Here is a 14,809-nt window from a genome sequence, read left to right as displayed (position 1 = left end):
AAATATTTTATTTTGTCGAATCGGTGGGCAAGGACAATCACGAACCGTGACTGATTGCACGGAATGACACAATTTTATTCGGAAATAAAAATCGTAAAATGGTTAACGTGTTTCTCAATTGGGAGACATTTGTTTGGGCACTTTTTGTTCGTCGCTTGTGCAATCCGGTACATTTTGTTCGGTTACACACGTCGAATTATAATCGATTCTGGATTGTTCTGTGACTTTCCAAAGATAGCTTGATATGTTTCATTTCAGGCCCTCAGAAGAGGAAGATTGGGTAAAGACTAAAATGTTTTTGATATAAAGAACAAGAAGACGATATATAAATAAATTTGCTGGTCATTCTCTATATGTTTCATTTATGTAAACTGTTTAGATCAATGAAACATAGCTAATTGAGGTTCCCTGAAATTTCCTGAAAATATATTTCAAATAATACTAAAATGTTCAGTTGAAGCGATTATTTCAGAATGATCTTAAAGTTACGGATTTAATGAATGTAGAACATTCCAGGAAGTTATTGTTAAGGTTTTGGGATAATACAAATACCAAATACTTCAAAAAGATATAAACATTGCTGTAAAAGTAATTAGTAGACACGAATGTTGGTCTGTCATTTCTTCATTCTAAGACATATTCATACCAAAATATTCAGTTTTGTTCTCCAGGTTCAAATAAAAAAATTAAAATTAATTTTATAAATGACATAACATCAATTAAAATTATTTGTTGTTAAATAAATGACTCAAATGGTGAAAGTGGCTGAGAATCGTCGACAGTTGTATGAAATTTGAAATTTCAGCTCCTCTCAGACATTCATTTCTTCCCATAAAATCTATGCAGTCCAAACGAAAACAAACACATTACCAAAATGGAAAGAAAATGATAAAACTTCAGGTACGAGCAAATAGTGACAGTCTGCCTCTGGTTTCTCATACCAGAAGTTCTGACCGACATAAAATGTGTCTTTTACATAGTTTTAATAGGTGGAACATATAGAAATTTAATAATAAATTTAAATATTCCTTTCTTTTTCCTTCAATCAATCTTGCTTGAAGAATTTAAGTTGTATAAACTATTGATTAAAAATTTAAAAATTGATATATTAGAATTATTGTTAAAGAAAAATATTAGTCAAATATTAGTGACTGAAACTCGTCAAAAATCGCATTCAATTTGAAATTTATACAGCAATCTCTTCAGCCATTTCCGATTCTTCCTTGAAAGTCTAGGTGGTCAAAGCGTTGAACAACATAAGAAGTTTCACCAATATATAACTAAAATGGATAGAAATGTAGATATAAGCCCTCGCAAGTTTTTTTTATACGAGAAGATCTGACCTACAATATAGATAATGTGAAAGTTCAAGTCGAAGCCCTTTACACAGTGTTAATAGGTGGAACATATTATAAAGATTTATAAATCTGGTCTGTCAGGGTTTGAAATATTTATAATGGAGTAAGGTATCGTTTAAAAATTTAAAACTTGTAATATTAGACTTATTTGTTATTGAAGAATATTTGTCAAATAGATCAATTAACTGATCTTAACTGTTCCTTATATGAGAAAATTCGGCCCATTTTTGTCGAAACTCTTTTTACAGTTTAGATAGGTGAACATATAGAAAAGTAGTAAATTTGAATATTCCTTCCTTTTTCATAATTTCATATTATAACACATCGTTCAATAAGTCCCGAGCCTAACAATGAAAACAACATTTTTTTTTTTTAAATCATTTTTATTCATCAATATAATCTCCTTTTACAATCGTTCCAACGTTTCTATACCATGTTTATAAAAGAATTTATCCTATGCTTCAAAATAGGATTCAGTTTCGGCAATGACCTCCTCATTTGAGCCAAATTTTTTCCCTGGAGCATTTTTTTGAGATCAGCAAAGAGCCAGTAGTCACTGGGGGCTAAATCTGGCGAATACGAGGGTGGGGATGCAAATCAAAGCCCAACTCGTTCAATTTTGCCTTTGTTTTCATGGACTTGTGGCTTGCTGTTTTGTTCCACTGAAAGCAATCGCGGCACCCACTTGGAAAAAACCTTTTTCATGCTCAATTTTTCATGAAGGATTGTAAATACGCTTCCAGATGATATCTGTGTCATTTCTGCAATCTCACGGACCTTCACTTTGCGATTTTTCATTATGATTTTTAACATTTCACTCACATTTTCCGTTGTAACAGCTTCCAATGGCCTACCCGAACGTTCCGCATTGTTTGTGTCCGTACGACCACGTTTAAACTCAGCATACCACCGACAAATCGTTGGTTTGGATGGAGAGTAGTCCCGGTAATGTTTATCAAGCCATTGCTGGGATTCTACGGTGTTTTTACCCATTAAAAAACAATGTTTTATCAACACGCAAAACTCACTTTTTTCCATTTTTCAAACAAATTACAAAGTGACTTTACTCTAACCTCGATAATTCTGCTGTTTGTGGTCCGATCGACGTGAAATTTTTACACGTTTCATGTAGAGGTTCGGACTCCAGGGAAATGTGGCCAGTTTGGTACTACTAGGACCACTTCTGGGTTAGTCTCGGGACTTATTGAACAATGTGTTATTCTTTCCATCATCATATTTTCCTTATGTATTTAGTCTTAGTCTATTAAGGATTGAAATATTTGTTATGGAGTAAACTACCGATTAAAAATTTAAAACTTATTATATTAGAATTTTTTGTTAGTCATATAGTGAAAATCGTTAAAAATGATATAAAATTTGAACTGCACTGCTGCAACTATTTTTCTTCAAATCAAATTAGATTAGGCATCATTGAACGCATAACTTAATAGTTCCAGAGAAATAATATTTATCTCAGTTTTGCTTACCGTTACTTGTAAACGCCAATTTTAAGTAAAATGAATCATAAAATTATCTTTAGAACATGTAAATACCAATTACCCTAAATATGCATTTTTGCATTAAACTAGTGTATTTCACCATTAATATTACCAAAAATATATTAGATCCATGCAGAATTTTACATTAGCAATTCACTTTATTTATTCCATCTCGGTCGGATTTTATTATACAGAATATCTTTGGAGCATCATAAATAACGTTTTCTGTCAACCGAAAATAAAAGAGGGATGATTTTAGGCACCGAGCCAGAATGCTCTAATATGTTGCCCACGCAATATTCCATAGAACTAACTCAAACTATTCTATAAGATATGAGAAAAAACTTTGCCACAACGTCGTGCTTTTTTTATATATTTTTTATTAGTTTCCAAACGTTAAAATAATGAAATTGTCTCGTGTTGTTAATTTCTGACGAAACAAATATTAACATAAGCGTTAAGTCAATTATTGACTCATTGATTTTCCTGTATGAAATTTCACTTTTTAACACTTGACTTGGTGTCATAACGACTCAAAATTGAGCGTTCACGAGTTTACGGCGGCATTAAAATGTATAGTTCAGTCAGTCTCCCATTAAATTTAGGTTAATGCGATGAGTTAATTGAAGTGAGACCACTACAAAGTGAATCCGAGCCTATAAACTTCATTTTACAGCTCTAATGCTGGAACAAGTCGAAGGCGCTCAGCGGATAATAAGCTGCTTTATCTTTTGTATTGGCGGCCTCGTTGTTGATTTAACACAATAACCACATACCCATGTGGTCCATTTAAGATGGAAGAACCCCCGTAACTAATTTATGGGTGGATTTTAATGAGTAGTACAAAAAAACATTTAATAAACAAATTATGATATTAAATATCATCAGGCCAAGATTTTTATTTAACGTTTTCTGCAATCAACATATAAATAGAAAAATAGATTAAATCAGCTTTTCTTTATCTGAACTACTAAAACAATCTAAAACCCGCCTATCTGGGACACCCTGCACTTGAGATGTGAAGCCTGTCTACCTCGTTGATAGTTTTTATAACCCAGCTTCGAAATTTGAGTAAAACTAATATTACTACACATCCCTTATTTATGCTTGTTCCTATTTTGGAACAATACAGTGGATTTCTCCTGTCAAAAGTACAGTCAGATGTGTTTCCTTCTCCACTCCATAATTACGGTCGGCCATTTCAAAAATTTTTGACATAAATTCATCACTTACGCAACGGAACAATCATAGCATTATAATTATACGGTTTCATTTTCATTCACAACAATAACTTTATATTTCGTAGTACAATAATGTGAACCTTGACACATTTTTACATACAAATAACTTAACTTCATGTTTGTAGTGTTTTATTGTTTTAAATAAATTTTTATTTGAAATGAAAAAACTTGATTCAAAATATGGTTGGTATAAATAAATTTTAATTTGGACTAAAAAAACTTGATTTAAAAAGTTACTGATGTACTTTTTATGTTAAATCATGTGGGGGTTTATCGAAAGCAGATGAAGTTAACTGACTACAACAAAGCATACATACAAGATGTGTTATTTATCAATTATTATTTATAAGAACTTAAAATCATCTCAAAGAGACAATTTGCCCAAAATTTGATAGAAGTGATATGAAATACATTTAGAAGTCAAAAATATAATAAAATATTATTCTATACGATATATTTATTTAAAAAATTTAATATTATTATTAATTCTTAGTATAAAAAATTAAAGAATATACATTGTTAAATTACCCATATATTATTATATATAAAATTTCTAATTTAAAATATTGTTGGTGTTTCTATAAATAAATAATATTTATAATAAATAAGTATAAAAATATAATTAGTTAATTGATATCAAAATATATGCTTACATTTTTATCACAATAAGTAAAAAATTTTAATGATCATTGATCAAAAAATTTATTTGAAAATTTTATTTGTTTAGTTCTTAAAAACAATATTAAAAATTGAGAATTTTTAAAATTAAAGATATTGATAAACATTTTTTTCAAAAATTCTTAAAATTATAAATAAATTTCAAATATCGTTGGTTTTACAAAATTATATAATAATAATATAGATATAAAAAATATAATTTTATTAAATTGTTAAAATTAAAGAATTTGATAGTCATTTTCTTTGAAAATTTATAAAATTAGAAATAAATTTTGCTTGTTTTTTCAAAATTAATACTTCAATAATATAATTAGTTAATTGATACACATACAATATTAACTAACATTTTATCATAACGAAAAGTATAAAAATATAAAAATCTTAATGAAATAATTACCATTTATTGAAAATTTTAATTTTTTTATTGTTTGTATTGGAAAGTAAAAATATATAATAAAATCATAAATTTTATTAATATATTAATTGTTATTTTTTCAAAATTACATCAAAAGTTTAATTAGTTAACTGATTACAATAATAAAATTTTGTTATAAATATATTTGAAAATTTTAATTATTTTCTTGTTTAAATGTAAAAAAATATAAATTGTAAAAATTAAAAATTTTGATAATCATTTTTTTTTAATTAATAAAATTATGAAATTTGATAATTTCAAATATTGTTGTTTTTTCTAAATTAATTCATCATTATATAATTAGCTAATTAGTATTAACTAAAATTTTAATTTTAATGAAATAATTACCAAAAGATTTATTTGAAAGTTTTATTTGTTTAAAAATAACAATATAAAAAATTGAAATTTGATAAACTTTTTGATAAATTTCTAAAATTATAAATAAAATTTGACTATTTTAAATATTGTTTGTATTTCACAATCATTATATAAATAAATAATAAAAAATATTGTTTATAATACTTATACAGATCAATATAATTGTTTAATTAACAACTGTTAAAAATTATTAAAAAATAAAAAATAATAAAATTATTATATATTAAGAAATTAAAATTAGAAAATTAAGAAAAATAACAATTTAATAAATTTTGAAAATCATTTGTAAAAAAGATGATAAATATTAATTTACATTTTTAAAAACTGCAACAAGATCTATGAAGTTCAAGATCTTTATTAATTAATTCGATATGCTTAGAATCAAATTTCGCTTCATCTTAAACATATTAAAAAATGTTTCACACTTCGTTAAAAGGCAATTTGACGTAAAAGAACAGTGCCGAAGCAAAACAATTCCCCAAACAATAAATAACGAATTATGGTCGTATTCCCATTGAGGTCAATCGATTACACGAATTACATCCCAGAAAGTCAATGTCGATAAATGACACGAGCGTCGTGGTCGTCGTGACGCTGTCGGTGGCCTAGTTCGGCGTCTCGCCTCCCTTCCGTCCCACTGCTCCTCTTCGCCGCGATGACCCACTGAACTTAAACTACATTTCCGAGCGGCTTTAGCGATCGTAAAATCACAAAAACGGATTTTTTTTTTGTTTTTCTCGGTGGATGTTTTTGTTTTGTACGAATGTTATCTTTTAAAACGTCGATGGAGACTTACGGTGCGGAAATCGGAAAGGAAAAAACTGGAATAATTAAATGTTGTGTCTGGAAAACTAATTGTTAGATGCAAATTAACTTTTTTTTTGTGTATAGCAATAGAAATTCCTCGTACCAAGTCTAGTCGTGAAAATGCTAATTGTACGATTATTTACGATTATTTCTTGTTTTTACACATTTGACATAATTCTATTAATACTGGCCTTCGACGGACCAAGTATAGGTTACTATTAAAATAATTCAAACGCTTACATTTATGGTAGCGATTTTAAATTAAATAATCGTTTAGACGAACTTAAATGGAACGAACAATAATTATTAACACAATCTTAAAAGAAAAAAAAATTAGTTTTGATGTATTGATGTCAAAAATAAATTCTTCTGGAAGGACATATAATATTAAAATTATTATCTTTCAAAATGGAATCTATCTCACATATCAAATATACAAAATAGAACATATCTAATATACTAAATAGAACAGGAAAAAGTGATAAAAATTTCATAAATGTTTTTATTGCTAAGCTTATGAAATTTATCATAATTTATTAAAATTGAATTATAAATCTAAATTATTAAATTATTTTTTACAATTATTCAGATTCAGTTTTATTTAATAATTAAATATTATTCTAAAATTGAAAACAATTTAAACAATTTGAGAAAAATTAAAAAAAAATTGAATTTACCATTTTAGAAAGAAAAATATTTAAAAAACTTTTTTTACATTGTAGACATATTTCAGAATTTTTTTGTATATTATCATAAAAATTTGCGAAAAATTAAGTAGGTTATTTAATTAAATTAGTTAAATACATATTCCACTGAAATCCATATAAAATCTCTGGAAATATATTCTAAATATGAATTAATAAATCAATGGCAAAGTTAACACTCACATTCTTTTAATTAACTTATTTTTTTCTATCAAATAAATCATGAAATAAAATTTTAAACATATTTCATATTAAATAGAACAAATAAAAATTTCATGACATGTAGAATGTTTTTATTACCAACCTTATGAATTTATTATTATTCATTAAAAATGAGTTATAAATATAAATTATTTTTTTCACTTGTTTAGATTTGTATAAAAAATAAAAAATCTTTAAAATTACCATTTTAATGATAAGAAATTATTTGAACTTCTCAGAAACTTTATTTATAATAAATATAATAAACTGTATATTTACTTCAAAATTTGTTTCTATATTATCTTAAAAAAAAATAGAGAAAATTAAATATGTGTTTCGATTGAAATCTACAACAAATCTCTTTATAGATATTCTAAATATTAATTAATAAATCAATGGTAGAATTAATACACACGTTCTTCTAATTAATTTATTTCTTCTTATCAAATAATGCCAATCTCCTGAATTATTATTATTTATTAAAATTAAATATATAAGTATTAATGTTACAAATATTTTTTTAATTGTTCAGATTTGTTTAATAATTAGAAATTATTCTAAAATCGAAAGCAATTATTTATAATAAATATTATAATAAACAGTAACTGTAACGATTTTTTTTTCTATATTATCTTAAAAAATTAGGAAAAATTAAATAGATTTTTTTCACCGAAATCATTTTCTATTTTTTTCATGAAAAATTGTAAAAAATATGGGTTAACATTGAAATTAAATTTAAATGTTCCAATCAAAAAAATCATGAAATAAAATTTTGAAAATGATAAAAATCAATTGGAGACTTTTTTAAATAGCTTTTTATTACCAGTTCTTAGGAATTCTTAGGAAAGTTGTTTTAATTAGAAATAATTTAAATGATTTAGTATACTATTCATGAGAATTGACTAAATAAAAGTGTTTTAGGGGTGTTTCTAAAATATATTAAATTGGCCATACTGAAGATCAATAAATATGTAAAATGGTAACCAAATGCCGCTAAAGTCCAAAACCCATCAAAATGATATTTGAAGCGTTTGCCAATACTTCGGTGAAACGATATCTACAACAGTTTCGAGAATAAATAGTCGGCCGTGCAAATCTATGAAATATGATTTATTTTAGACAGTGTGAGGCATTTACACCTATAGACAATAATAAGGTTGGGTTCGACTGGCCAAAGATATAAATCAAATGATTCCATAATGCCACAGCAACAATGAATACATAATTGGGTGGTAACCACTTTCGATAACTATTTTTCCGATCAGGAATTTTTTGCTTTAAATATCAAACATTATAAGTCACTTTGGATTAGGTCTTATTATTAGAAAGCTTCAGGACCCAAGAAATGTCATAGATTACCCAAGCCCAGAAAACAAACAATAAGTTACCAATTAAATACTATGTTATTTAAAAGAATTAATTGATTAATTGATAATAATCAATATGTCTGTGTTAAGTGTAAAACGTCCACGGTAAGGAAAGAATTGCGATATTAATTATTTAAATTTCATTGAATTAAAAAAATCTAGGGCAAAACAAGCATAATAATAAAGAAGTTAATTACGCTACTATAAAATTAATCTCACTTTTAATAATCATTTTAAATTGGGTCAAATATTATCCATCTGATATAGTGTGTTACAACGGTGGTACACTTGTTTTTACTTTTCTTACATGCATATTTAGTAAGTTGTTTTAATTTGAAATAATTTGACTAGTCATTCTAGTACCTTACACACATTTAATCAAAAGCCAACACTTTAATTAATATGAATTATAAACTTGTTAATAAATTTTAGATAAACTATTACAATTGTAAACAAAAGTAGCAACTTTTATGCTTTGAAATTACTATAATTAAATTTGTATAATGAATAACTAAATCAAAAACAGAATGGTGTGTCTAAAAATATAATTTTCGACTTTTTTAAAAATTGTATGTTTAATAGTCTTAATGTTGTTATTAATAGAAATTATCTAAAAAAGTCTAGCAAAAGCTTTTTTATTATTTTTTATATATAAATAATATTTTTTAAGAAATATTGTTTCCTTCAGTTGATTTGCTTTTCTTACATACATATTTAATAAGCTATTTTAATTTGAAATAATTTGACTAGTCATTTTATTACCACATAAACGTGTGTGAAAGTCCACCTGATAATTAATATGAATTGTAAACATTATTGTATAAATTTATAAAATTAGAAAATAAATTAAAAATAGAGAAACGTGCCTGTAAATAAAATTAATTTTCAAAATTTTTGAAAAATGATATATATTTAATTATTTTAATTTATTTATTAATTGATATTGAAATAAAAATATGTAAATGTAGAAAATTAATAGCAATTATTTCCAATAACAAAACAATATTTTTAATATAATGCATATCAAACAATAAAATAATTTTTATTAAAGATAAAAAATAATTCATAAGAAATGTTGTTTTTATTTTTCTTACATACATATTTTAATTGTTTCAAAAATATACCGAATTTAAGTTTTTAATATATATATTATATAATTTTAAAATAAGTAAATAAATCAAAAACAAAAGAATATGTTTAATTTTTAACATTTTTAATTATTTTATTGATTTGGTGGTTTTAAATTATTTATTTATATTTTAAAGAAATTAGATAAAATCTGTAAAATGTTAAAACTTTAGAATTTAAATAAAAATCATTTTCAGACATTTTTAATCTTAACAGATCACTATTTTGAATATGTATATAAAACAATAAAATACATTTTATTAAATGTAAATAACTAAAAATAATTCTTTATAAATGTTATTTTTATTTTGAATTATACTATTAATTACTCCTAATTAGTTAATACGAATTATAAACATTATTAATAATAATATTAAATTTTAAAATGAGTAAATAAATTAAAAATAAAAAAATGTTTTTGAAAATTAAATTAATTTTCGACATTTTTAAATAATTTGTTGGTCTAGTGATTTTAATTTATTTATTAAATTTATTATTATTATTATTATGTAGAGTTTTCATACAATAATATGTTAAATTAAATAAAATTTGTTTTCTTCAATAAAGTCTCTTTAAAAAGAATTTTAATTTAGGTTAATTTATTGAAATGGTAATTTAAAAAAGATCAAAGACCTTGTTAAACATTATATATATCAAAAAACTTAAATATTTGAAATTTGTTAAAAATATTGGATCGTAATAAAAATTAATATAATTGACAAATAAACCATAAAAATTAAAAAAGTAAATAATTTTTTATTAGAATAATATTTGGTAATATAGTAAAAGTTAATTTTAAGTAAAAAAAATATTCTTAAAAATCCGATAATTTTATGTTGAATTTGACAAACGGAAAATTTTGACAAATTGATTATGATAAGGAGATAAATATTTTGGTAATTTGATGATTAATGTGCATATGATAATAAGTCACAAAACATCGGTACCATGCTTATTAATATACCCACATGAAAACCACTTATTGAAAGAAACCCAATAATTAGCACATTATCAAACGGATAAATTCGTCGGACCTTCATTGTGTCGTCGATTATTTTCATGGTCCCTTCGAACATGTATCACAAAGATACAGGATTTTTACGAAACTGTATAATAAATATTCATAATTTTTATCGGCCCACTACAATTTTATTTTACAACGTAATTGTCGGTGTGTTCAAGCCATAGCGGTCTAAGGATACAAATAAATAAAAACGTAAGTGTTGTTAATAGACGAATAATACTAAGTGTTGCCTAAATATGTCAGTTCGGCCATTGTCAACGACAAAGGAAGAGTTTTCAATCGATCAGCCAGTCGCACGTTGCAAAAACGCCTTTCAGTCGTTCAATCAACAATGCGCCACGCTAACGCAACAGAATGTCTGGTCAAAAGCCGGTTAACTGATCTTTGTCGCTCTGTCATTAACAATTTTAACCCACTCGATGCCAATTTAGCTGGTACGGACAATGAAATTTTGCAGTGGAACTGTGACACTGTGGGTGGATTCGATAGCACGGTTAGATAAAACTGATGAAGACAGTTTACATGGAAATCGTATCGATTCAATCTTGTATTACCGAATCGTTTCAGCTCAGTTTTTTTGAATTTTTAATAACACGTAACGTGTTTTCATAAAGAGTTTTCAGTTCGATTTGCTCAGAAGGGACGTTTGAATGTTGGGACATAAAATAGAACTAGCCATAATTGAATGTTGTACAAGTGCCGCAATTAATTATATGATAAGACGTTCAAAATGAGTGGAGTATATCGTGTACCGTGGATATTATTCAACGTAGTGCATGTGTCGATTACCTTGCATTTTCTTCATTGACCCACAAACCTAATGCACTTGGACTTATTATTATATCTTCGGCCATCATTAAATCAAACACATAAATTATACTATTTTTATGTAATGCGTTTTACCATTTTTCACGATAATAGTGTTTGTAAAGGTTTTTTATCCGTTTACTAAATCTTGCTTGTGTTAGTCATTAAATTGAATAATGATTCGTGCATTGTGATTATTGTGCATTGTTTTGAGAACTTCGTGTGTTTTATTTAATTAGTAAAAATTTAAATGTATTAAAAATACTGTAATGTCAGTTTTATCTATTGTTTACTAATAAATAATAAACATGACAGTTAATTGTGTCCTTTTATTTTTAAAACAAAATTTTTATTGAACGTTTTGACTCGTAAACAATTATAAATGTTAAAACCATTCTTATAATTTTATGATTTTTTTAAATAAATCCTGGTTCATCTTTATATCATCTGTTAAACCCATAGAACGTTTCCATCGGTAAAAAGAGGGTATTAAAGAGTTGAAAGACCCCGTCAAAAGTAACGGTACCAATACACTTTTTGTATTTATTTTGTTCGTATCAAAAGGGACTGTTCATGCATTCCTTTCTCTTTGATTTTCTATCGAAGTTACCTCATTTTTATTTACTTGTCAGTACCAATTAAACGCTTTAATTTTTTATCGTTCTATAATTTTAATTTTGTTTATCTTCTTATCTTACTATTTTTAGGAATATTTAATTTTTTAATCAATTTTCTAAATGTTTTACAATTTGGGTAATTAAAATTAATAGAAACTTTTCTAAATATCAGATCACTAATATGAAATTTTTTCTAAATTTTTTATAAATTTCTTTTTATATATTAATATATATCAGTATACACAGAAATATTTCAATTTTTAAATTAAATTTGAATTTTCAATTAGTCATTGAGAAATGATCAAATATTTTGTTATTGTCATTTATATGTTAGGAAACAAATATTCAACAAACATTTCATTCAATAATTTTTTAGTTAAATATTTACTCCATGGCAAATAATAAATGCTGTTTATGAAAAAATGGTAAAGATTATCCTTTTTCTGTTTTTACTACCTTGTTACAATTTTTGTAATTAATATTAAATTAATAATAAGAATAATAAGAATAATAAGAATAATAAGAATAAGATAAAATGTTAGCAGATCACTGATATGAAATTTTTTTTAAATTTTAAATAATTTCCATTTTATATTTTAAACTATATTATTGTACCCAAAAATAATTCAATATTTAAATTAAATTTGAATTTTCAATTAATGTTTGGGAAATGATCAAATAGATTATTTTCATTTATTTGTTAGGAGACAAATATTTCAACAAACATTTCATTCAATAATTTTTTAGTCTTATTTAGTCCATAACAAATAATAATCACAGTTTATGAAAAGTAGCTCAATTCTCAATTTTCTATATTCTTACAATTTTTGTGAATTGTATAATTTAATTAAATTCTAAAATTTGATAGATCGATGTTATTTTTTAAATTTTATTTTAATTACCTTTATAAATTCAATGTTCATCATCGTATTTCATCATACATATGTAGGAATATTTCAATTCATTATTAATTAATATAATTTGTTTTTCATAAAAATTATATTTGGGAAATAATCATTATGAAAAACAAATCATTAAATATTAACTCCATAAGAAATAATATTTACAGTTTATGAAAGAGGTGGTAAAAATTAGCCTTTTTTCAATCATCTACATTTTTGACCTTTTTTAAAAATTGTGTAATTTAATTCAATTTATTTTTTCACAAATAAGATATTTTTTCTAAAATTTTTATAAATTCAATTCTATTTATCAATTTATCTCATCTCTATGAATATTTTAATTTATAAATCAAATTTAATTTTTCAATTAGTTGTACTTGTTTGTCACAAAATGCGTAGCTTAACATTATTGAGAGACGATCAGACAGATTGTTATGTACAGTTGTTTGTTAGATATGAAAACAAATATTTCATAAAATAATTTTTTGGTTAAATATTTACTACATGGCAAATAAGAATTGAGATTTATCCATTCTTCAATACCTAAATATTTTATGATATTTGTGTATTGTATTATTTTTAGTTAATAAATTAAGAGTTTTAGAAAATTAATAGAAATACTTTTCCAAATTTTATTTTCAAGGTTTTTTTAATTTTCAATGTATTGTCTCGTAACAGGTTACCAATATGAAAATTTTAATCCTATTTGTCAATGTGTCTTATTATCTATAACAATATTTTAATATTTAAATTAAATTTTCAAATAATAGTTGTCATTTGTTTTCTATAAAAAGTGAAACAAATGTTATTTATAGTTAATTGTTAGATACGAAAGGAAATACTTTTCGTTTCATAGTAAAAGTTGTAATTTAAGTTTTCAAATTACAGTATATTTTACAATTTTTGTGGATTGTATTGATTTTATTATTTCTATTATAATGAAACTTTAGAATATTAAAAGTATCATTTTCTAAATGATCAGTGCCTTTTTTCAATTTAATTTATAATATTTTATTACTTCAATTTTGATACATTTTAAGTACAATATTGAATTAAAATGTGTTTATTTGATTTCTATAAAAAACAAAATCTAATAAGATCGGAAATCGATCAATAGATTGTTATTTACAGTTATTTGTTAGACATGAACAAACATTTTCTATCCGTTTACTTTGAATGTTTTCTTAAATATTTACTGGTTTTAATTTAAACAGTCAATTCCTTCATAAATAATAACACCAACCTTCTTAAAAATTTTTATTTATATTGTATCTATTAATAAAAAGTATTGTAAAGTTAAATTTAATTGAAAATAGTATTTGCTTGAAAAAATGTGTTTTAATATTTATTATAACTAAAATAAATACCAGGTATTTATTACATATAAATTACAAATTTTACACATACATCTGATTAAATCAGTTTTTTAATTGAGGTTTATTTATATTAAATTTTTGTTTCAGGTAAATGAAGCCTAATCATCCAAATCATCTAATCAAAAGCCTTCCAGCTTGTAAGTACTGTACTGGCAACTACTGTACATCCGAAAATATAGTTAAAATCTTAATAAATCGATGTCTGGCAGTGCTATTTTGTATTCGCTCCAAACAATACATATTAAGGGATTGTCAAAAATTAGGTAGTACTGATTCAGTACCGGAATACAATACAAAAGTATTCACC

General features: G+C 24.5%; 1 protein-coding gene across 7 annotated transcripts in view; it reads left to right on the top strand.

Moving 5' to 3' along the window:
- Positions 1 to 14,809, top strand: part of LOC109595552 (nuclear hormone receptor FTZ-F1) — a 126,484-nt gene that overhangs the window by 67,423 nt on the left and 44,252 nt on the right. For 2 of the 7 annotated variants that reach the window (XM_049963890.1, XM_049963891.1), the window contains one exon: positions 14,590 to 14,639. The exons of the other annotated variants lie outside the window; for them this stretch is intronic. In XM_049963890.1, coding sequence (XP_049819847.1) covers positions 14,594 to 14,639 — 46 coding nt within the window. In that variant the 5' untranslated portion in view covers positions 14,590 to 14,593. The remainder of the gene's footprint in view (positions 1 to 14,589; positions 14,640 to 14,809) is intronic. 7 annotated transcript variants of the gene reach the window in all.

The sequence above is a fragment of the Aethina tumida genome, chromosome 2 (assembly GCF_024364675.1).
Source record: "Aethina tumida isolate Nest 87 chromosome 2, icAetTumi1.1, whole genome shotgun sequence".
Taxonomy (NCBI): Eukaryota; Metazoa; Arthropoda; class Insecta; order Coleoptera; family Nitidulidae; genus Aethina; species Aethina tumida.
Note: the sequence above shows the minus strand (reverse complement) of the source record. Positions and strands in the feature narration are given on the sequence as shown.